This window comes from Poecilia reticulata, linkage group LG7, assembly GCF_000633615.1.
Source record: "Poecilia reticulata strain Guanapo linkage group LG7, Guppy_female_1.0+MT, whole genome shotgun sequence".
Taxonomy (NCBI): Eukaryota; Metazoa; Chordata; class Actinopteri; order Cyprinodontiformes; family Poeciliidae; genus Poecilia; species Poecilia reticulata.
The window spans coordinates 8,993,840-9,017,435 of record NC_024337.1 but is presented as its reverse complement, the minus strand read 5'-3'; the positions used below and the strand labels follow the sequence as shown (position 1 = coordinate 9,017,435).

General features: G+C 39.3%; 1 protein-coding gene across 3 annotated transcripts in view; it reads left to right on the top strand.

The window, feature by feature from the left end:
• Positions 1–23,596, top strand: part of mgll (monoglyceride lipase) — a 31,162-nt gene that overhangs the window by 222 nt on the left and 7,344 nt on the right. The window contains exons 1-4 of one of the 3 annotated variants that reach the window (XM_008413203.2): positions 63–1,128; positions 2,471–2,609; positions 13,483–13,589; positions 17,556–17,692. In XM_008413203.2, the coding sequence (XP_008411425.1) occupies positions 1,023–1,128; positions 2,471–2,609; positions 13,483–13,589; positions 17,556–17,692 (489 nt within the window). In that variant the 5' untranslated portion in view covers positions 63–1,022. Of the gene's footprint in view, positions 1–62; positions 1,129–2,014; positions 2,610–13,482; positions 13,590–17,555; positions 17,693–23,596 lie in introns of those variants that run through there. The other 2 variants (XM_008413205.2, XM_008413204.2) reach the window with 2 other exon arrangements.

The window sequence follows — 23,596 nt, the reverse complement described above, 5'->3', positions numbered from 1 at the left end:
CATAATCTTTTAATATTCTTATGACAGTCCAGACTCAAGAGTGCGTCTGCGGGACACTGTCCATCGCCAGCGCGAATTGCTCATTTGGTTTAAGTTGCAGATTTGCATCTATATTCTTCTCCACCTTTGCGCGTTCAAACCTGGCAAACCTCAAATGTTGCTGATGATGTCAAATCGCACATCTCATTCTTTTGCGTGCACGCAAAAGGGACCTGCAATCGACCAAGTTTATGGATTGACTGCAGGGTTTTTGGTGCCAGCTTCAAATCTAAGAGCAGTCGCTTGGCGCTTGTGGTGAAATCTCCCATCATTACGCTGTCCGGTTAGCGGGGATACCTTCACGGAGCGTTTGGATTTGGAACGTTGGACCCCAGCGCAAAACAAAAGCGAGGTTTTACGCACGCTTGCTTCCAGAAAAGCATTTTCCGAGTAAGGGTCTCCTCAGTCCAACGTCATAACAACATCTCGACACACATGATGTGCGAGGTCCTATGCGCAAAATGCGCGAACAGTAACATAACTCTGAGCTCTAATCAGACAAAATAAAGACAACTTGCTTTAAATGTCCCCGCTGTAAAAAAAAAAAAAAATTACAAAAAAAATAAAAAAGAAAGGCTCTGAAACGATATTAGGACGGTGATTGTTTGTTTTTGTTTTTTCTTTCTTTGTTTCCAAGGAAAGAAAGAAATTACCCAAATTCTTTGAAACGTTGACCGTAAGGTAAAAGGTATGCCGTCAAGTCACTAAACAAGAAAGACGATTGCAGGATTTTTTTTTCTGTTTCTATAGTGGAGGTGTAAGAGCAGATATCCACTTTTAACAGTGTCAGGCAGAAGTGTGTTCACAAAAGATACAATGAACTAGTCGATTTTTTTAAGTAGCTCAAATAAGTGGACATTAGCAGTGGCGGCTGGGGCGATATACCGCCAAGAAGGGAATCGTGTGTGGAAAAATAATAAACAATTGACCAATCAGCATTTCTAACCCTTTGACTTGCTCGGAATTTTGCCCTGACATCGAAGATGCCGAAAGTTTTGGGTCGCCATGGTGATAAAGTTAAATATGGCGACAACAGCAGTCGGGGAGGGAGATCTTGCTTGAAAATGTTAAGCTTTTTCCAGCAGATATGTAAGCTACGGTTTCTGTTCCTCAGCCTGCTTTATTAGTTTTAGCTTCCATATTGCTCAGCTCTTTTCCATTATTTAATTTTTCTGTCCATCTGCTATCACTTGGTCTTTGTTGACAATCAGTTATTGAACGTGAATTATTTTATGCGTTTTGTTTCCTTTGTCAGCAAAATGCTAATACTGCTCTGGGTAAATGTTTCTGAGATTTCTTCTCTTTTTAAATTGTTATTAATGGTTATGCTCTTTTGTTGTATGTTTTGAGTTTCTGTCCTAATAATGTTTGCTTTAAATGATGTTCAGATTCTTATATGGTGTTGGACAAAAACAAGCTGAAGTTCTGTTTGCTGACTCAGATGTATGGACATTAATAAATAAATCCAGAGGGGAGCTTGGTGTTTTGGTTCCAACGGAGCTTTAGTCCTTCTAATTTATGGGTTACTTTTGTCAAAGTACACATGATTATTCCATCCCACACCAGTGTGTTTTCTGTTATTTATGACAGGAAGGCCTTGTCTAGTGTAATTATTGATAATCTTCAGTCTTAATAGAATTTTGCTTGTTGGTTCTCATAGTTTTTGAGTTTGATTTCATGATTGAATACTGTATATTTCACAAGTTAACGAACAGAACTTTTATTTTTAGCTAATTTAACACTCCATACTCCATAGTATTTCACTGTAGGAAGAATGTTATATAATTGTGAAACTGTAGTCAGTTTCCTACTGTTCATTGGAATCCATACTGGACCTGGAAGAGAAATATATCAACCCCAAGATATTTTTTGTTTGTTTATTTTTAACCAGCCGCCACTGATTATTGGACATAATGGCAATATAATCCAATTCAGTAATTCTATTAAAATTACATGAATATTTCTACATATTGGATCAACGTCTTGTATGGTGTATGTCCGCAGTATGAATAATGAACCACCACACTGTATGACAATGAACCTGTTTTTAATTGGGCAGGTGTAAAGAGAAAGAGAAGAGCTGGTAGAGCGAGCTTGTAGTTAAGCACACCATATGGTCTGTGACGTAACATCAATGACAACATTGCCTCTATGCGTGCGCGTCGGTTAGTGTGTGTGTGTGTAATGAGCACGCGCAGCTCCACATTAGATCCTTACCGACCCACAAACACCGTGTGACATCACACGGTCCCCGCTCGCAGCCTCGCGCGACGAAGAAGGACAACGACATACATTATTTATTTAAAAAAAAAAAAAAACTAAACGATGAACGCCGTGACCACCGCAGCCTGCCTGCTCGTCGCTGCCTTCAGCTACTACCTCTACGGCGGCAGCGACGTGCTGTCATCGCTGCTCGGTGTCTTTTCTGCAGACGAACCCTCCATGCCCGAGCCGGGAGATGCTCCGCGGCGAAGCCCGCAGGGAGTTCCCTACACCGAGCTGCGGCACATCGTCAACGCCGACGGACTGCACCTGTTCTGCCGCTACTGGGAGCCCGCAAGTCCTCCAAGGTCAGTGAAAAGCAGAGTGGGGAATACGTGATCCGTAGTCATGACAAAATCGATAGAAAAACACTCCACCAGTTTTGATATGCTTTAATTCTGGCCGCCAATGTGTGATCTTGTGATGTGACGTTACAAGTAATTCAGAGCACATGGCTGTTTCCCGTCATGGAGTCACATGACTTTAAGTTTAACAGATGGGGAACTGCGGTTCAGATGACAGTTGGGTTGTCTTTTGAAACCCTGCTAGGTACTTGCGCTGCTGTGGGTGTAAACCACCAAGGCTGAGCCATCAGCTGTCCAGCACCCTGTGATAGTGCACCAGTTAGTCCGACCTACTTTATTTTATATTAAGGTTTAACTTTTCAAAAGACAAGAGTTGTTCAGAGTGTTTCATCAGTGCTAAAAAAACTGTCTGTCTTAATCTTTTATTGGCTGTTAACCTTTATTTATTGACTGGAGGTTTTCTGTTTGGATATCGTGGAGCTTTAAACAATTAAAGTAGGTCAGTATTTGGAGTCAATAATGACTAAAAACTGCTCTAATCTATAGGAAGTCTGGATTATTTCTACTCATTGTGCATCACAAAGACATTTTAATTATGATAATCCCTGCATAAACAACATGTTTACTGACACTTGGTTATTATGACTCTGTTTTAAAAAAAACACGCAGAATCTGAATGTTTGACTCAGGCTGTAAGCTAAAATAGTCACTGATGTTATTATGCATTTAGCTTTTACAGAATCAGACCTGGCCTGCAGACTCTTTTATTTGGACAGTTCAAACTCTGCTTTTAAAACGGCGTTGTTAATTAATACTAATAGGATTGTAATAGCAGCATGAAGGGGAGCAACACAGGTCAAAATAAGAAGTAAAGATGCATTGTTCTGAGTTTCGTTGTTGGTTTGATAAAAGTGATTTGAGCTGATTTGTATAAGAATTATACTATAAAATACATAAAAACATATTTCTTTCTTTCATGTCTAAACATGTCATATAGGATAAATAGCTTATTACAGTTTTTAAAGTCTTCTTCTGACTTTTTTTTTCTTTAAACAACTCGCTGATGCCAAAAAGAGCTAACCTGGATTATTTTTTTTCCCTCAGTAATATAAACATTGAAGAGTGTCGCTGTTTGTTACCTCAATACAGTCAAGCGTTAAAGGACATGCATCAGCCCAGGAGACAATTCCCAGTCCAAGTTCATGTCACAAATATTAGGAATTAAAAGTGTGCTTTTTAACCCCTGTGGACAGAATCTACTCTGTACATGTAGTGGTCACAACTGAACAGCATAAATGTCTGAAATCCTGACTCATTCTCCATTCTGATGGATAAATAACATCATTGTGTCCTTGGCAAAGCGACATCAAATCACAGAAGTATTAAAACAACACTTCTGAGTACTTTACTGTAGTGCTGATGCTTCCCTCGGCCTCCTGCTGTTGGGCCCCCTCTGGTATGCAGTCTCTAGCTTTTCAAGTCCTCTCCACCCGTCACATGTGAGTCTATGGCGGTGTGTACGAAACCCAACGCATTACTCACATCTCTGAGATGCCAACCTCTCCTGCCAGCCGCAAAGCTGCATGCGTGCCAGAAAATGATGCCATGCTAAACAGAACATCTGGAATTGACACATGGGCCCACACATTTCATAAAGACCACGGTTTGTTTTCTGACTCAGCTGTGGAGCAGATTCACGTCTTACAGCCACATCTGTGTGTGTGTGTTTACACAGCAGTCATCCGTGATTAACTCTGTGTTTGTACACGGGGTTACTTGTATACTTGTGTGTGTATATGCTTGGGCAGATGAGAAGCCACACACTGAGGTGTTGTTTTTGTGTAACTATGACTGATGAGGCAAATGCTGCCCACTGTGGATCTAAACAACAGCGCACTCACACTACATCCATCCTTTAGTGTATTACCTTCTGCTGGTAGATCTTTGCAGATATGAATTTCTCTTACACATGTGCTAAAAAGCTGAATCAGTGTAGCACTGGAATATCTGTAGAGTCGCTTGTGCTGTAACTGTTTTAAAGCTGCAGCTTTTTATGGCCTATGTAGGCGCTTTCTCACTGGAGAGCAACCAGTAAACTTGCTAAAACCGCAAGCAGGCACAGTAGAAGGAGACTGAGTAGCCCCTGTGGGCTGTATCGAGTTATGTTCACGTCTTCACCGACAGTTTAGATCAGTCATGTGACAGTGTTATTCATTGGAGTTGTTTAAAACAGATCAGCTGTTTAAGTTTTAGACAGCTGATCTGTCTTGAGCAAGCATGACTCCAAAGTGTGAAACAACAGAAGCTGCAATTAAGCTTTAATGTGATGGTTGCATTCTTTACCCAGACGTATTAAAAGTTTTTCATTGAGTTTGCGGTTGTCGTAATTACAGACAAAGTACTTTTCAGTTTTACTGGGTGAAGAATTGCAGCAGCTCCGTAGTGACGGTGGATTTACAGTTGTAGTTTTAAACTGCATTGTTTATGACAAATCAACAATGTTGGGTTCTAGAAATAGTTTGGTGGAGGGATTGTCTTTAACTGGAAAGTCAGGGTTAAATCACTAACCCAGCCGTGAGCTAAAGACTTGTTGGCAAACGTGTGAACTTCCGATTTTCTCTGATAGACTTACTGGCATCTGTTCACCCTGAGGTGGTTTGGATAAAAGCAGCTTCTATCTTTACTAAGAAAAGACACAGACTGAAGGTTTCCTGTAATAGATCCACAGGCTTACAGTGACCATGTGCAACTGCTGTAAGATTATTATCATGAGATGCAGTAACTGTGATATATTATCGATGTAGAGGTTTCTACATCGCTGTTCGAATCTGCCTTCTTGCTCAACGAGAAACAGATTTAGATCAAAGAAAATGAAGAAAACAAAACTTAAATTTCAGCAACAAAAAATAAATAAAACAATAATATAAATACATTTTAGGTACCGTATTTTCCAAACTATAAGGCGCATCTAAAAACCTTCAATTTCCTCAAAAGCCAACAATGCGCCTTATAATCCAGTGCGCCTTATATATGGACCAATATTGAGCCACAACAAGTCTAGCAACTACGGTAAGCAGCCGCCGACTTCATTTTCGTCCATAGAAGAAGAAGCACGCGGTGCATGCTGGGATAGTTGTCATAACGCTGGTTTGTTAATAAAGTTTGACTGACCTATCTACCTACCGACCTGATAATCAGGTTGTCTGCAGGTCATTTAGCACCACGTTCTCCACAAACATGTTGTGCGCAAACGGAGAAGGGTGACCATCGTCCGGCCACGCCCCGGCCCAGTCGCGGAAGGCTCTCCTCGCCGACCCGAGTCGGACTGTTTTATTGACATTCTTTATGTCAACAAAGTGGCTTTAGATATTCATCCAGGGTGCTTCGACTAGGGTTACCAAGGGACCAGCCCCTATACATTTAAAGCCGGTGGGGGAGGCTAGGGGGGGAAGGGAGACAGAGACTGCGGCTGCAGCGTGTTAGTTGGTCTGTGTTACCCAGAAAGCAGTTGGGCACAATATCACAACACCAATACCATGAGTGAAACAATGACTGGGGCAGCCTACTATATAAAGTACTCGGGACCATTTCTTTATTATTACACATCCACATTTGTAGAGTACGGAACAAATCGTACTCTTCAAATGTGAAGACAGCTGTAGCGTCTATTCTATGCACCTTATAATCCAGTGCGCCTTATAGTGCGGAAAATCCGGTATATATTTTTGGATATAGTAGAAGTTTATTTGCATTACATAAAAAGATTAAGGATTTTTTCTTAATATAAACAAGACCCAAAGGAGATAAATACAAAAAGATTGCTTGTAGCAATTTACGTTTTTCACAAAAAAGGGGTAATTAACATTAATTTAGCAGTTATCTAAATGCTAATCAGAATCATTAGGTTTTTGAACAACAAAGCACTCAGACAAAAACCATGAAGATGATTTATGTAGTCATAATAAGCAGTTCAGTATTCATCACCAGGGGATATATTAAAGCCGGTCTTTTACATTCCCATTTCTACAGGGTATCACAATGCCGTTTGCATTACAACCAAAGTATAATACAAAGCAATAATTCTGCAGCTACTCCAAATAGTAAATGCATTGAAGTGTTAAAAAGCAGAAATGAATCATTCAGGCTAAAATGAAACCCCATGGTGACTGAAAGGGGGAAACCCAAGCAGGGTGTTCATAGTGACCTTTGTTTGAACATACTAGAGGATTAGATGACCGAATGCAGGTATAGTTCATGACCAGAAATATTTAAAATAAAAATATAACGGTTAAAGAATACAGACCTGCACCCACCAGGCAAATCATAAGAAACTAATTCAAAGGGAAAAATCCAACCACTTAGCACCATTTTTATTTAAATGTATTTAAAGGTTGGTAATGTACCTCAAACATAAAGATAAGCAGGTATTAGCATACAAATGTCTAAAACAAAAAGTTTAATGTATAATGTGCCACTGGAATGACACATCAAATTTATGTAGGAACAATATCACAATTTATTTATTTATTTTGCCATTTTAGAACCAGAACTTTTTACAAAATCTCTCTATTCTGGGCAAAAATAGAAGATATAGCTACCTTTCTGGTAGCTTATTATTTTACAGGGAAATAATTATGAAGGATGAGCTAAATATTAATGGACATTTTTGTTGTTAAAATTTACTACCCTGTTTTATTAAAAGTCATCTGGAAAAAAAAATTCTTTAGTAAGTTGAAATTACTCTTTCAGTGAATTAGTGGATACTACTGTCACACATATTACCAGTACGACAGTACTTGTCTTACTGCTTACTCAAAACAGCAATAACTGAAGTGTTTGGGGCAAAATATCAACTCAGCATTCAAGGTTATTCTTTACATTACTATTTATTTTTTACCGAAGTTTGCTAAGTAGCTCATGTTAAGAGGGAAACTAGATCACCACTGTGAAGCTGCTTAAAAAGGTGTTACTTTATTTTCACACGAGGTGAGCATAACAAAAAAATCAGGTCAAAGGTTTCTGAATGGTCCTATTTTACCAAGAAACAGGTGAAAGGTATCAAGACAGACATAGGGACGTCTGTAATCATTTACAGGGTCCTAGCAGATGTTTGACTTGGGTTAACCGTCAACAAACATGAACACACTGACAGATTTGGAGCTGTATCTGAAACCTGCACCTGTACTTTACCAACTCTTTTTGCATAGAGCGGACAGCTAGAGCCCCTCACAGTGAAACGTCAGATGGGGTCAGGGATCCCTTTTCTGTTTGCATTTTAGCAATGTCAGGAGCTTTAAACTCTCCTCCTGTGCCTGTGGACAATACTTTCATTACAATGGCTCTCTTTGTTTTAACGCTTTATGGCAGATCTATAACGAATGAGGGAAAATCTATGATATTGACTTTAGGTGGCAACTCACTTTAAATATCAGGAACTGATGTAGTTTTTCGGTAGTGTCTTTTAATTTGGCTGAGGTATGAGTAATCCAGTTATAAATCATACCAGAGGTCTTTGAGGATGTTCAATAATGCTATATTTGTCCTGAGATGCTGTATTGTCTTTGGGAATGTTTAGTTCACAAACCTCACATTCAAGAAGTGCAGTGTGGCATCTGTCCTGGCAGTGGATTAGAAAACCATACTTTTCCCTTGCCAAGTTGCTAAGCAGTTCATGGAGGGCAGTTTGTGGAGGTTTCTGTGGTAGCATAGGGTTCAGAGGATGCTTCTAAGGGATTTAATAATTTATACTGTGAAATTACTGTGTTTTTGAGCATCCAACTTACTTCACAAAATCAGGTCATTTAAAGGATTATTTTGTCACCTTTGTAAATTAATGGCATAAGCCATTTTTTTGCCAAAAAATTGAGCTATTATTTTAGGAAGGTGACCAAATGGGAAGAATTAAATGTGGCAATAGAATTTTTCTATGTAGTTTTAATTGCCATTGTTATATATGTAATGTGCAAATTTGTTGTTCTTGAGCTTTTCATTTTAAGATCAGCTCTTTGCAAAATTAGCTTCCATTTTATTTATGTCTTTTTGATTAATTGTTTCTATAAAAAAAATCCCTGTGCAAAGGAATATTTTAGATATAAAAGTATCACCATTGATTTAGGCTTTCCTACTGTCACAGCTTGTCTGCCTCGGTCTCTCTCCATCATGCAGCAATTTCCTGTTTCTTGTCTTTTTTTTCCGTCTCTGCTCAGCACACTTTGACACAAACATAATAACTTCCCCGTTTCCAGCATCCTTTTCCGTACTGGTCTGTCACATTAACTTTCTACTTGTCAAACTCTGCCTTGTTTTGCAGCTGTCGGCGCAGTTCTTATCTGTCACATGCATTTTATTTTTTGCTCCAAGTGCATCAACTCTTCCTGCCACCTGGGAGTTCAGCCTGAATGTGTCTTAAATGGTTCTGAGTTGTATTGAATTAAGGACACTTGAGTTACAGTTGAGTCTTTGTGAGTCTTTTTGCACTGTACTTCAGGATACTGGGAAAGGGATTAACAGTGGAAATATATACAAATTTACTTGTAATAAGAGTAAAATAAAATGGACAGACGGAAACGCTTTCTAGTGTTTGATTACCTTCAAAAAATATCAAGACATCTTGAAGTCCACTTTTTCTTTAGCTTCTGTTTTGTTATTGGCTTTTTTATTCCTACAATCCAGATACGATTTTACGTTCCATAGAAACGTCTGCGAATAGGCAACTTAAATTATGCTTTGGGTCTCATGACCTTCTGTTTACATTTAGCAAGGTAGTTTGGAGGAGTCATTTTCTTGGTTTACAGAAGTGAACATACATGTGCTTTAGCAGAATGGCCTGTTTTCTGATCTTTCCCATTTTGAAGGGTCACCTCAGCATCAAGTCATAATTAAATCCCTGAAAAATAGAAAGCCATAGATTACTATCTCTAAATTCACACTCATGAATATTAAAAAATATAATAATTAAATTTTCTTAATGAAGATGAGTAATTTTAAGCATGTCAAACCTTGTTACTAGCAGCAATGTGAAAACATGACAGCAGAAAAGTAGTACAGGCTGGTGTTTGAAAATCTGGTAAGTTCCTGTTCCAAGTAATGTTCACCAGTGAAGGTGGAGAATTTGAGGACCATTGAGAGCTTTATAAAGCTTATAACCTCGCTGCACCCCACAGGCTATACATAAGGTGGATTAGGCCTGTGGCTTTGTTTAGACCCTGTGGCTGTTTGGACTAGCCTTGTGTTAAAGCAGTAGGAGCCACAACCTGTCTCTCACTCTCTGGGTAGTTTAATGGGACTTGTTCTAAGCCACGTTGTTCCAGCAGCGGAAGCTGTGTGAGAGAGAAGTAGATTTCCAGTTCCCATGATAGAAGAGGCAATGAAAAGCGAGAATCCCTTGAAAGGAGGAAAATCTGAAAGTTTTCCAGCTTTACGTAATCAGGACAGATTAATTATGGAGGTGATGATGCAAACCTTGGGCAAACATGGTGCACTGTAGATGAAGCGTAGAGCTCATTTGAATTGAAGGTAATGTCATTGTGCTGTCAAGAAGTATTTTCACCCATACAGATTTCTTCCTTTTCAGTTTTTTGGCACATGCTCCTTTTCTAGGTCAACAAACAGATTTTAATATCAGACAAAGACAACCTGAGTAAAAGTCCAACCTGATAAAAAACTGTTTCCAACTGGTGATTTCATTTGCAACTGGAAAAAGCAATGTGAAAATGTAACTGTCCCTAAATCCATCAACTGCAAACTAGTCTGTTTAATCATTGGACTAATGATTAAACATTAGTCTACTTTTATCACAAACAAACTTGCAACTCTACCTTGGATGCTATTTAGTCCTGTCTTATTCTTACTGTTGACTCAAAGACACTGACCTTAGCTGAGGCTATTACCTGCTGGGCTGCTGGACTGTAGATGTATGTCTAGCTTATTCTGCGACCTCCTGGATGAGTCGTGGATGAGCTCTTTCAGTAATATTTTTTAGGTCGACAATTCCTAGGAAGGTCCTCTACTGATCCATCTCATGTTTCCTACTGATCCATCTCATGTTTCCTACTGGTGTTTAAATGAATTTCGTATTGTCAGAAAATCAGTTTTTCTTTTACACGAATAATACCAAAACGTAGTATCCAATTCAAATAATAATGCAAAACAAATGGTTGAAAAGGGCCTGAAAAAAGTGAGGTGACTGAGGATATCTTGGTCACGTCACCTATCTGTCTGCAGTTTGTTACTGAACAAAACCAGTATGCGACTATTCAGAGCATTTAAACTGAAAACACAATTTATTTCATTGTTTTCATATGTTTTGTTACAGGACCGAAATAAAATATGAGCTCATCCATTGAATCAAAAACCCTTTTGGTGAAATTATGGATGAAGAAAATCTGGAAAAGAAATTACAAATGGAGTCTGCAGCATGCTGCTCACTACAGTTGCCTTGACAGCAAAGCCAAATTACCACCGCTAATATACCGCAGCTCCTCTGGTTGTGTGTTGCAGAACATTATGGTCGCACAAAGACACTGATTCACACTCAAGTTCACTCGTTACAAGTGCAGAGGAAGTCTTAGCCCCAAGCGATGGATGCCTAAAAAAAGGAGAGGAAGAGCTGTGAGTGACACCGAACCCCTGATGAACAGTCACTACTGTTCCACTCCTCCTCACCACCCCGCCCGTAACACTTTCGCTCATTTTCCTCCTGCCTCGTTTCACTTTGTCCCCTCCTTCCTCTGTCGCTGAATGCATTTGGGTTAATTGTCTGCTGCTGATTAGTGAAGCTCTTGCAGGCTTCTCAGCACCACTGATGCTTCTAAGAGAAGGAACGCTCAGCTTCCCCTGCTTAGTATGCACTGATAGAAGACGCAAAACATTTGATAAAATCAAGTGTCACCCTAACAAGCCCCATTGTATGAATAAAAATCCAGCATATTCCCCATTTGCAGGGCGATGTTCAAAACCCCTGAATTTACTGTCATGTTATCTGTTGTGTGTTAACATAGGACAGGTAAAAACTGTAGTTTAGGAGAAAAATACCTTTAGAAAGTCTGGATAACCATTGATAAAAAAAATAATAATAATGTTTTAGTCTTTTAAACAGTTCTTCAGGTACAATACAAACTGAGAACTTTTCTAAATTGAATGTGGTGTTGAAGATGAAGAGGTGACTGCAGGAGGAATGTGATCTAACGTCACTGATAACATATCATGCCTGTCAGTCTGCAGCCAATCAGAATAAGTTGTCTTTCTAAAGATATGTACAGAAGAGTACACCTCTTTGGATGTCTTACCTTTCTTATTGATTTTGCAAAAATAATCTTCATTTAAAAATATGGCATTTTTTATGAAAAAGTCCTGTAACGTTTAGCTGAAAACTGGTTTCTACAAAATAATGACACGTAAATAAAAATACGTAGAGTAAAATAGGTGGTTGCATCATTATTCACCACCTTTAAAGTGACTGGCCTAATGAAACATATGTCCAGCTAATTGGTGCTAGCAGTCTCACAGTGAGTGAAATGGACATCAGCTGAGTGCTGTGACTGTGTCTCAAGTGATTGAAATATAAAGAAACCTGTCTCACTGGTTAATCGGGATTCCTGGATACCCTTGCAGCATAAAGACAAAAGAACACTCCAAGTAAATTAGAGAAAAGGTTACTGAAAAGTATCTGTCAGGGGATGGATAGAAAAACATGCTTTCATGAAAAAATGGAACGAATATGCCACATATCTAAATCTGCCTACATCAGCCAGCTGAAATGGAGAAACTCTACAGACAACAATTGTTGTCCGGGTTCTTCACCATTCAAAGCTTTCTGGGAATGTGGCAATGAGAAAATCACTGCTGAAGAAAACTCAGATTGAGGATGAAACTAGTGTTGGGAGACTATATGGTCAAGTGGAAGAAAGTAATTGGTCTGATGAGATCACAATGAAAAAGTTAAAGCATTTAACTATAGCTGCACAGAAATGGTTTGAATTCAACGGGGTAGATGTTCTGGAGTGGCACAGTTAAAGTCCAGACCTAAATTTTATAGAAAACTTGTAATTAATTGGGTTAGTATTTATGTAATTCCGTATTTTATGTGCATGTTCTTTTTTCACAAGAGAAAAAAAAATTGGCTGCTCATAATTTTGGCTGTTCTTTGTAAAATTAAGGCAAACTGTGTTATTTGGTTTCATTACTTTGTGTTGTCTATTGCCTCAAAATACAGTAAAGCATGCTGCTGAAATGCGATCAATATAAAGGGAGTATGAATACTTTTGTACCACACTTTACAGTATGATTAACGTCACTGCAAACAAAAACAGTCTTTTTAAACTGCTTCACTAAACAGGGCATTGCTGAAATCTGCATTTGTAGCTCGTGTTCTCGTGTTTCGGTCTTGAAAGAGCTGCAAGAATATACAGTTGCTGCTCTCACTAAATTCATGTGCTATGCCATGTTTTGGTGGCATCTCATATGTGTGTTTTGAGTCAGGCAGGCAGGGGTGTGTAGAGGCAGGCAGACTGACAGATGGATGGTGGCTGTTATCTCTGAACACACAGTCTGCTTCGTTCTCAGCTTGTCTTTTTCTGCTGTTGCTCATGATTTTCTTCCATCATCCTGCAAGTCCGTTTCGGTCCTCCATGGCTCATCCGCAGCTCATCCATGGCGCCTGTCAGGGGGAGATTCTGAGGTTTTTTCCAGTCATAAACTGTTGCATTGTAGAGCCTGATTATCAGTAAATCGAGGAAGGATGCCACTCCCGTGCAGAATATAAACTTCAGTTTATCACCGCACGCAAGAGATAGGAAGGGGATAAAAGAAGTCACGCGCATATCCGTTCCAGAAAAAAAATAAATAAATCAACATTTTCCCTCTCATCTCCTCTCAGGGCTCTGGTGTTTATTGCTCATGGAGCGGGAGAACACAGTGGGCCATATGAAGAAATTGCACAGAGACTGAAAGAACGGTCCCTGCTGGTGTTTGCTCATGACCACGGTGAGTGACAAACGCACATCACAGGACTGTAAGCCCATGCATACATTTACACCCACGCTCACTGTGTCCCTCATGTTTATCAGTAGTCGCATACAGCTCTGGCTGACACAGATTATTCGTGTTGGAGCCAACTAATCCTGTTTGAGAAAATGATTTTGTTCTGCAGCTTTCAATGGAAGTTGTTTTTCTTCCTGAAACATGTTGCTGTGCACAAGTTTTCAAAACACTCTCCAGCCCTACCAGTCAGAGCACGAAGAACCGGTTCACAACAAGACACAGACCTGTTGTTCTCTGGACCTTCGGTTAATCCAGTGTTTCTCAATTCCGGTCCTCAGGAACCAGGAAGCGTTTACCTTCTGCCACACACTTGAATGACTTGCTGTGGCATGAAGAGGAGGTCATGCAATAATTTGAGTCAGGTGTTTTGGAACAGAGACGCATCTAAAATATGCAGGGTCAGCAGTCCCTGAAGACAGGAATTGAGAAACACTGGGTTAATCCTTTGTTTTCTTAAAATGCCGCTTTGCGCCAAGGGTTGGATATACATTCATTCACCAGGCACTTTATCAGGCACACTTTGCTGTCAGAGGGTGGGGCCTCTCTGAAATGTTGTAATTTTTTGGTCACAGATTCCTCTTGAAGGCTGAAACATTCTTCAGAAATTGTGGTCCAGCATGACAACATCACACAGTTGCATCAGAATAGTCATCTGAACATCTAGAATGCAAATCCACCACATCTGTGGTCATAAAGGGATGGACATGACCAACAGCAGTTTTCAGATCGTGTGTGAAAACGCTACACCATCCCCCACCTGCATTAATAACCGATAACAAGGCAGTATGGATTCATGCCTTCACGTTGTTTACACTAATTTCTCACCCTACCATCTGAATGTTGCAGCTGAAATAGAAACTCATTGGACAAGGCGAAATTTTGCCCATCTGTTGTCTTCCAATTTTGGTGAGCCTGTATGAATTGTAACTATAGTTACACGTTTTAGCTGACAAGAGTGGCACCCTGTGTGGTCTTCTGCTGCTGTAGCCCATCTGCCTCAAGGTTTGACATACTGCATCTTTAGTAATTTGAGTTACTGTTTAGTTGGTTTCTGTCATCCATTCTCATGCACAGATCTGCTGCTCATTGGCTATTTTCTCCTTTTTGGATCATTTGTAAATCCAAGAGATGATGAATCGTAAGATTCCCAGTAAATCAACAGTTTCTGAAATACCCAGACATGCCCAGTGTTGACAGCCATGCCACATTCACAGTCCAGTTTCTGATCCATTCCGGTTTGAGCTTCAGGAAGTCACCTTCATCACATCTCAATGCCTAAGTGGATTGCGTTGCTGCCGTGTGATGATCTGATTCTCTATTTTAGTTAACAAACACCTGATGGACCTAATGATGTGGCCTGTGAGTGAATGTCGAACATTTCACACAGTCTGTTAGTGACCAATCTCACATCCGCCGAAAGCTTTGACGAAAAGCAGAACTATGGCAACTTCTCAGGTTACCACATTGTGGCCATGAGTCTTTTGTTCAAACAACTTGCAGTTCCCATCTTTGGGTATGAAGATGAAGATAAAAGCATGCATGTCCACTGTTTTATTGTTAGGTTCAATAAATAATATCGTTTTGTTTTTTTTTCTAGTTGGAGCAGGACAGTCTTCAAGTGGTTTAAATGTGAATGTTGTTATATGTTTTATTTATGGGAATGACAGGGAAGGCAGAAATTATAATGCTCAGTCACATACTTCACCTGAGCCAAATTTGTTTTTACATAAAAACACTTTCAAAATCTCTGACATGTTATAAATTGGATGTGGAACTAGTGAAAATTTCATATCTGGGCTGGGTTCATTGCAACTAATCTGACAGTGCAGGCATAGCCAAAGATCAGTATTAACGTCTCTCTAAGATGTTCTCAAAATATTGAGTAAAAAAAGTACTTTTTTGAAACGGTGTTTTCATTGTGTGGATATGGATGAAGTGTTATCTTTCTTTAGAAATCAGGAGGTCAAATCAGGAGAGGAGCAGCATCTGTGTATGTGGTGAAAGCAGCAGAAGGACTGGAAGTAATTATTGTAACTCCTTGTACACCAACATCTGTCCACCAGCTTGCATTCAGTATCCATAGTAACCAGCTGTTGTGCTGGATGCTAGGTCCCAATGGTGCCCAGCACAAGTGCTGTGGGTTATAACTCATTTGTATTAGGTTTTTATGTATTACGTTAAAACTTTCTTCTGAACAAAAACACTGCTTTAAAAATCAGGAGGAAATTAAATTCAATTAAATCTCTGTTGTGTAATGTCAGTAAAGTGCATAATTTTCACATTAAATATAAACACTTGGCTTCCTTATGACACTCTCTTAAAGTAAAAAAGGCGGAGAAAGAGGTGCTTAAGTAATGAAACACTGGCAAACACAATAAAAGAAGGTGAATTACTCTGAACATATATGCACAGTGACACCTTTTGAAGTATGACATTGTTAAATGAAAAATACTGAACTGGAGCGAGTCCCTGTAGACTTTGCTTCATCTGCAAACACAGATGCACAGGAACACACATCGCCTTAGGGAGTTCCCAACTGAGTTCATCAATTGAGTCTGTTTCTTTTCCACACTCTGTCATGGGTATTTCTGTCTATATAAAGAACTGTAAGGTCTTTTTCATTCACAGCCTGCAGAGATTAATTGTTTCTCCTGTCTTATAAATTTCCCATCTGTTAGCAGTCAACATTGTTTCAGCATCGTCTTATAAAATGCTTAGATTTAGACAAAGATCAGGATTTTAATGCCAATTTCCGGTCTCTGATTTTTGTAGATGTTTGATCGGAGGATTTCTCTTTAAGACCTATCTATGCAGCAGACATAACAGCATTCAAAATATATTTTTTCCAGCCTTGATATTAGGAACACAAGCCAAGTTACATGGGGTGTGTGACAGTTTATTTCAAAGATAAAATAAACTGTCTTTAGGCTCTTTTTTGACAGTATTATGGGCAGCACTGCAACATAAGACTGCATGTGTTTTCCTAAAATATATAGATCTTTATTTGGGGTCTAAGATTTCCAAAAGGCAGCTAATGTTTTTAAATCCAACATCCTCCAGGAAAACCCAAAGGGGTAAAAACATATTTTGCTGCACTTTTTTTAACTGCTGAAGTCCTATTGCAGCCTTAATGAACCTCAGACAACATGTCATAGAAAATGCAGTTTCCCTTTAAACCGTCTTACATCTCTGGGGCTCCTCCAACTTTAAATTAAACATCTCCTTGTTTCTGAAAATAGCCTACATTGAGTTTTCTTCCCCCACTAAGCTGAAAAAGTTTATTTCATCATTACGCAGTTGAGCTTAGCAGCAATGTGTGTTCAAAAGATTTGTTTTTGTTTTTTAAGTTGCCGATTTGATGGTCAGCTGAAAATTGTTAGATTCCAGTCACCAGATGATTTCTCTTTGCATCTTTCCACATAAATCATCTCACTGTACTCTGCTAACAAAATGTAAATTTAAGTTAATGTTTCTTTTTACGTCTGGTTTGATTTCTTCATTTCTTTTTTGTTTGCCCACTTTGCATCCTTCTCTCATCCAATTCTCCTCCAGGGCAGCTTTCTATTTCAATCAGACTTTATTCTCTTTCCCAGCTCATTTTGCCTTATTTGGCTATTTAGCCTGTCCCATCTCTTCTAATGACCTCATCATCTTAGCCACAGTTTCCCTCATTCTCATCAGTTTGGCTTCCCCTCGATGTTTTTTCATTCATTCTTTAGTCCTTTTAACAATCCACCATTTCAGTCATTTGTTGTCTAAAACAAAGCAGAAGGATTACACTGGAACAGAGAGAAGAGTTCCTAAAAAAGCCATTTGTTAAACATCCACCAAAGCCTTGGTGTTTTTGCATAAAAGGTCTTTAAATAACACCATGCATATTGACTAGTCTGTCACTGTCTCGTCTTGCAGTTGGCCATGGTCAGAGTGAAGGAGAGAGGTTGAACATCAGGGACTTTCAGATTTACATCAGGGATTCCCTGCAGCACATTGACCTCATGAAGTCCCGCCACCCGGATCTTCCTGTCTTTATTGTGGGCCACTCTATGGTAAGACGCTTCCCAACACCAGTTTCAGTGCTTTCAGTGATTTTCCGTTGATTGCGGATGTTACTTCTATGTTTGCTTTGTGAATTATTAGTTTCTCTTTTTGGGTCTTTTTGAATATTTTAGATTTTAAAACCATCTGGTGTGGCGTGAACTGAATAGTTTCTTGGAGATTAAAGTAAGATCTTTATAATTTAGTCTTGCTGTGAAGCCAAACCACGTGCCGTTATAATTCTCTGAAATCAAAGATATGGTTTAACCGTAAAGAGAGCTGAGCTAGTTTCATATACGTTCCAACATCCTGCCAGAACCACAAAACCAACAAAGAAGAGCATGCCTGTGCTAATTCTTTCCTCACTTTAAGCTCCCATTATATTTGTTTTTGGCTGGATTGGAGCGCCATGTGTCTAATTGATGTGTGAAGGGCAGACGCCAACAGCTCAGGGAAGGTTTGTTAGCTTTATCTTTTTCAGTAAACTGCACTTTACTTTTCACACAGTAACACATATTCCACACAGCTGCAGCTGCTTCAGAGTAACAACAAAAAAAAAATCCTAACAGAGCAAGTTGCAGGTTACGTGGCATGCCAAATGTCACCGTGGTTTTGCTCGTGGACAGAGAAGAGAACCTGTTCTCACATCCAGCACAGTGTCATTTTACAGACCCTCCCGATGCCTGTTGTAGTTCACCATTACCTACAGTTTAAGGAGTGTGAGATTAGTATCATCTGTATTTAGTTAGAAATGGTTTATTGTTGTTACTAGAGTTACTTTCTGCTCAAGACTGTTCAATGTAGCAGTAAATGGCAGCAGAGCAATAACTGCTCCAGCCCCATCAAACTGTCACTCCATTAAGTTGCATTGGAGCATAGATAGCTTTTTAAGTAATTTTATTGTCTTTGTTAGCATCAGTTTCTCTCCCAGGCCTGTCTTCCAATCTTACTGTTCTTGTATATAAGCATGAAACTGCTTTTAAAACCTGATTTTTGATGAATGATTATGTCCCAAAACAATCCAATACCAAGTTTAGATTTAGAAGTAATGTCAGAAAGTACAATCATTTGTTACACTGTATGTATGTACATAATAATAAACAGATTTTTATGTATTAGTATGATCTCTCTCTGCAACACTCAAATTATACAAATACAGTAAAGCAAGTTTATTACAAAAGCTGTTCATCTGGTCCAGAGAGAGCTGGTGATACCAGCGTCTGTGCCTTCTGCAGTGGAAAAAGAAGTCACTGGTTCCCTGTCGCAAAAACGACAAGACTGGGAATATTATAGCTTGGTGAGCAATCCTGAGTTCAGAATCCAGTGTGGTTATTCCCATGTAGACAGCTGTGAACAGTTCTGGTAGAATCTATAAACAAAATCCAATTTTTTGGAACGTTAGCTAATCGTTAGCTTAACCTTAAGCTAACAGTAGCTTAAGCATTAGCTAGCTTTAAAGCTTGAAAATGAGTCAAAATGTTTTCAGCTGATCACTGTTTTTACTGTAAGGGTCGTAAGTTTAACTGTTTGAGGAATATAGATGGGTATGAATTTCAGAACAGAGTTAAAAGATTTTAGTGGAGTTTTGTGACTGATGAAACAGGGCAATTAAATAAATCTAGAAAAAGTCTGAAGGGCAGCTCCTGAATTATTTTCAAGTGATCGGTTCAGAGCGTTTCACAGAGCCGCACCAAAACAGCACAGCCTCTCATTGTTGTATCTCCGTGACCCACTAACTCTGAGCACAAACAAACAGAACAAAAACATTAGAGATGAGTTACATAATGAATGATTACTGTCGGTGTTAGTGGGCTGAGTCAAGTTGGATCTCATTGAACTCATCTCTGTTGGATTAACAAGCTACTCACAGTCTGTACTTGTGCTTTATGAGTGTTTGACATAGTGTCATGCTTTATATAATTTTTTATAGAGTTAGGGGATTGATAGGGTAATAAAGTACAAAGGCTCATGCACAAGTCAGGAACGTGACAGCTCATGACCGCATAAATCAGAGAGCAAAAAGAAGAACTGCTAATTCACTCAAGAACTGTCCTCCTTTAGTAAGGAGCTTTGCCTTAGTTGTACATCAGCAGTTATAAGTGAAACTCAACACAAAGAAAGATTTTATTGCAGATTTAATGAGCTTTACAGAGAAATTAGAACCAAGTTGTTTGAAGAATTAAACATAAGATTACATTTTAAAGAAAAGGTTATCCGCTTTCAAGAATAAACTCCTCCAAGTCCGCAAGGTATTTAGGACTTTGAGAGCTTAACTTCAAGACTGGCCAGGTTATTTGCATCAGCGTTTTTGTTTTTCTTGTCCTTTTTTATAGTTTCTAAGGGTATCTGAAAGAAGATCTCTGTCTTAATGAATCTTTAATTGTAACATCCCTTTTCTAGATTTCAGTTTGGAAGCTCAATTATTATGAATTAGATAGCAGTCAAAGAGGTATCATAACAAACAATCCCCATTTGAAGCATTTTTATTGCAAACAAAGTTGCCCAGATAATCAGGTCTCCTTCTCTTGGGTATAAGTTTGTTCAGTATCGTGTCTCAAAACAATTGGCTATTGCAGACAAATCCTGCATTGGCCCTTGTATAATTTTAACCCATAAAGATACATTTTAAGAAAATCTGAGAACCATGGTTGTTCACAGGATAACAAAGCAAACTCTTCCCTCCAGGGTGTGGGTCAGTCTCTACCTTGAACTGGGGAGAGGAGAGAAGTTCAGGTATCTTGTCGTCTTGTTGATGAGTGATGGTACAATACAGTGTCAGATATGCTACATAGGGAATCGTTATGCTGTTCTTATTTTGGTCTGTCATGACGAAGAACGATCTGAGTCATAAAGCAACGGTCTTGATTTACCGGTTGATCTACTTACCTTGCTGCACCCAAGATCATGAGATATGGAGGCTGAAAGGAGCTCTTCTGTAAGGTTTCTGGATTGAGTCTTAGGCCCTGGATCCATTTTGGCATTTGATCTGATGGAAAATCGGATCAAATGTCGATGTGTCCTTGGGCAAAGCACTTCACCCAGCTAATGGGTGGCGCTGGTGCATTGCAGCCTTGCTTCTGTCAGACTGCCCCAGGGCAGCTGTGGCTACTATCCAGTAGCTTGCCACCATCAGCGTGTGTGTGAGTGTGTGCATGAATGGTGAAGGGCTTTGGCCTCCTCCAGACTTGATAAGGGGCTAAAACCAGAAAGCCAACACCATGGATGGATGAACGGACTGGTTCTATGTACGTAACGCTGCACTGCCTTCAAGTTTGACTGAAACTGCAGAACATTTTTAATAAATGTGATATTTTTTTCTGCTACTTATAATTACTGCGTTTGAAAATCAAATTGTTCTTCACTTAGGCCTCTTCTTCTATCTCCTTGTAAATGAATACTTGTTTATTGCAGTAAGTTGAGCTTCGGAAGCTTTTAGCATCACTTGATTAATGTGAATTGGTTTGGCTTACATAGCTCATTGTTTAAAGGAGCATCTAGGGAAGCTTTTTCTTTTGTACTATAAACCCTGGGCTGTAAATGTAAACTCTTGCTGTGTGGTCACGGACAAAGGGAGTGTCTAAAAATCAGAACTAAGTTTAGGACCGTATCCTTCCATGGTTATTGTTTATCTTTACATTTCTTCTTCTCTGATGTGTTTGCTCATTGTCTTACTTTTTCATCTGATTGTTTGGGGGGGGCGGGAGGGGTTGTATTTTTATGCAGATATCCGCCACATCTGTCTGTATTGTTAATCCACCAATTTGTATCCATCAGTTTCTTCTTTTATTATTCCTCACCCTCCTATCACCTCGCTATATTTTCATTCCAATCCTTCTTTATGTTTTCCTTAAAAGCAACAAAACCCCAGACTGGGTGCTACGGAAACCAAGCCCATGCTCAGTGTTGTGTCAGCGTGTTTTCACAGGCCTCACTCTCCGGCTTCCCAGTGTTGTAGCGATGCATCCTGTTTCCATTAGCCTGTTCCTCTGTTCCTCTGTGTGTACTCGAATCTGTTTTAAAAAGGTCTTGAATGACGTAAAAACTACAAGACAATGAACCATCTGTAGACTCCAGTATGCGTGCTGCTGACATTGTGATGGAGATTGCAGGATCCAGAACCAACAACTGCAGAAGCACTTTCCCTTTTTGTTTAGATTGAGCGAAAACGCAATAAGGGATTCCATTCGGACTGTATTTTTATTTTATTTTATTTTATTTTTTTAGAGATTTGGTCCTGGACAAAAGTAATTGATGGGGTGTGAATCCAGATAGGTTTCTCACTCCTTTATATTTACTCAGTTCAGCTGCATGGGTAGAAATATGTGGTCCTTTACTGGAGGAACGGTAGTTTAGGGTTTTACTTTGTAGCTTAGTTTAGAACCATAAATTTCTAGTCTGTTATGTGATCAATCTCTGGAGAGCTCTAGATTTCAGCTATATATCCTAAGCCTCAGCTTCAGCACTGTGAACTCTCTGCATGTCCCCCATTTGAGCTGGCACTAAGGAATTTCAGCTGTTTTGTATGAGCTCATAGGATTGCTCCAGCATGTTTCAAGCTTCTGCTTCTCCCTCCAGCTAAAGTTTTTTTCCCCCTCTCATAGGCACTAAACAGTCCCTATGAGCAAATAGGCACTGTTTAGTGCCTATTTGCTCATCCTTTTCCTCTGTATGTATCTCACATTCAGCGTCTTGCCAACGTGGTTACTGGGATTGTTATTACGGCTCTATGTTTATTTTTTATTACTATTATAAATTTTTTAAAATCTATTATTTAAAGGGGAAAAACTACAATAGAAAATTAGATAAGAGTGGCAAAGAAAACTCCTGTATTTACAACAGGCTTTCCTGGCATCCCGGGTATCAGCATATTATTTTTCTTTATTGTCTTGTACATTTCCTCTCTTGCTTGTTCTTACTTGATGTCCTGATGTGTTTCTCAGCATTTTATTTTCTGTTCTCTCAACTTAAAAAACATGTGTCCTTTTGGTGGCATATGTATTTCCCTTTTTGTAATGTCATAATTGTAGCATTTTTAATACTTTTTCATTTTGCGTCCATCCATCCATCCCTCTTATAACCCTGCTCATCCTTGAAGTCTTGAACTGGTGCCTGTCTCCAGCAGTCGATGGGCGTGATGCTGGACCGGTCAGCAGTCATGCGAAAACAACCCACGTGTTTTAGCACCGCACAGAAAAACCTCAGGCCAAGATTATAACCTATGAACCCACTGCTGCAAGGCAACACTTGAGAAAATAATTTTTGAAAATATTCTTTTGTTTCTGATGTCTAAGCTTAACCTTGCAGATTTTTAGTTAAAACTTTTCTCCAGTTTCATAGATTTTGCCTTTTTTACTAAAGGTTTAATGAATTTGTGTAGGCCACCTTCTGTCTGTTTAAAAATGATGCACATTTCTAAATGTAGCTTTTTCAGCTATTAGCAGTTTACTTGCTCTCTTTAGAGTAATCAAGCTATGAAATACACAGACTGTTTTTGACCAGGTTAAGTCAGAGTGTCAGAGCAGTGGGACATTACCAGCATTCACTGCCCTAAGTGTTAGAGGAAGAGAGTGGAAGGTGAGCAGTAGGCAGTGTTTGAAAAATCTTCACTGTCTCAGTCCTTTATTTATGCATGTACCAAACCTCTAGGGAAAATACAAAATTTTCTTTAAAAATCCTAGAAGATTTTTAAAGAAAGAAAAAACTTCTAGGTCCCTGATACAGCCCTTATCAGGGGCCTGATACTGGCTGTCAAGTCCCTGTATGACCGGTGTCAGAGTCTGGTTTGCATTGCCGGCAGTAAGTCAGGCTTGTTTCCGGTGAGAGTTGGACTCCGCCAAGGCTGCCCTTTGTCACCGTTTCTGTTCATTACTTTCATGGATAGAATTTATAGGTGCAGCCGAGGTGTTGAGGGGATC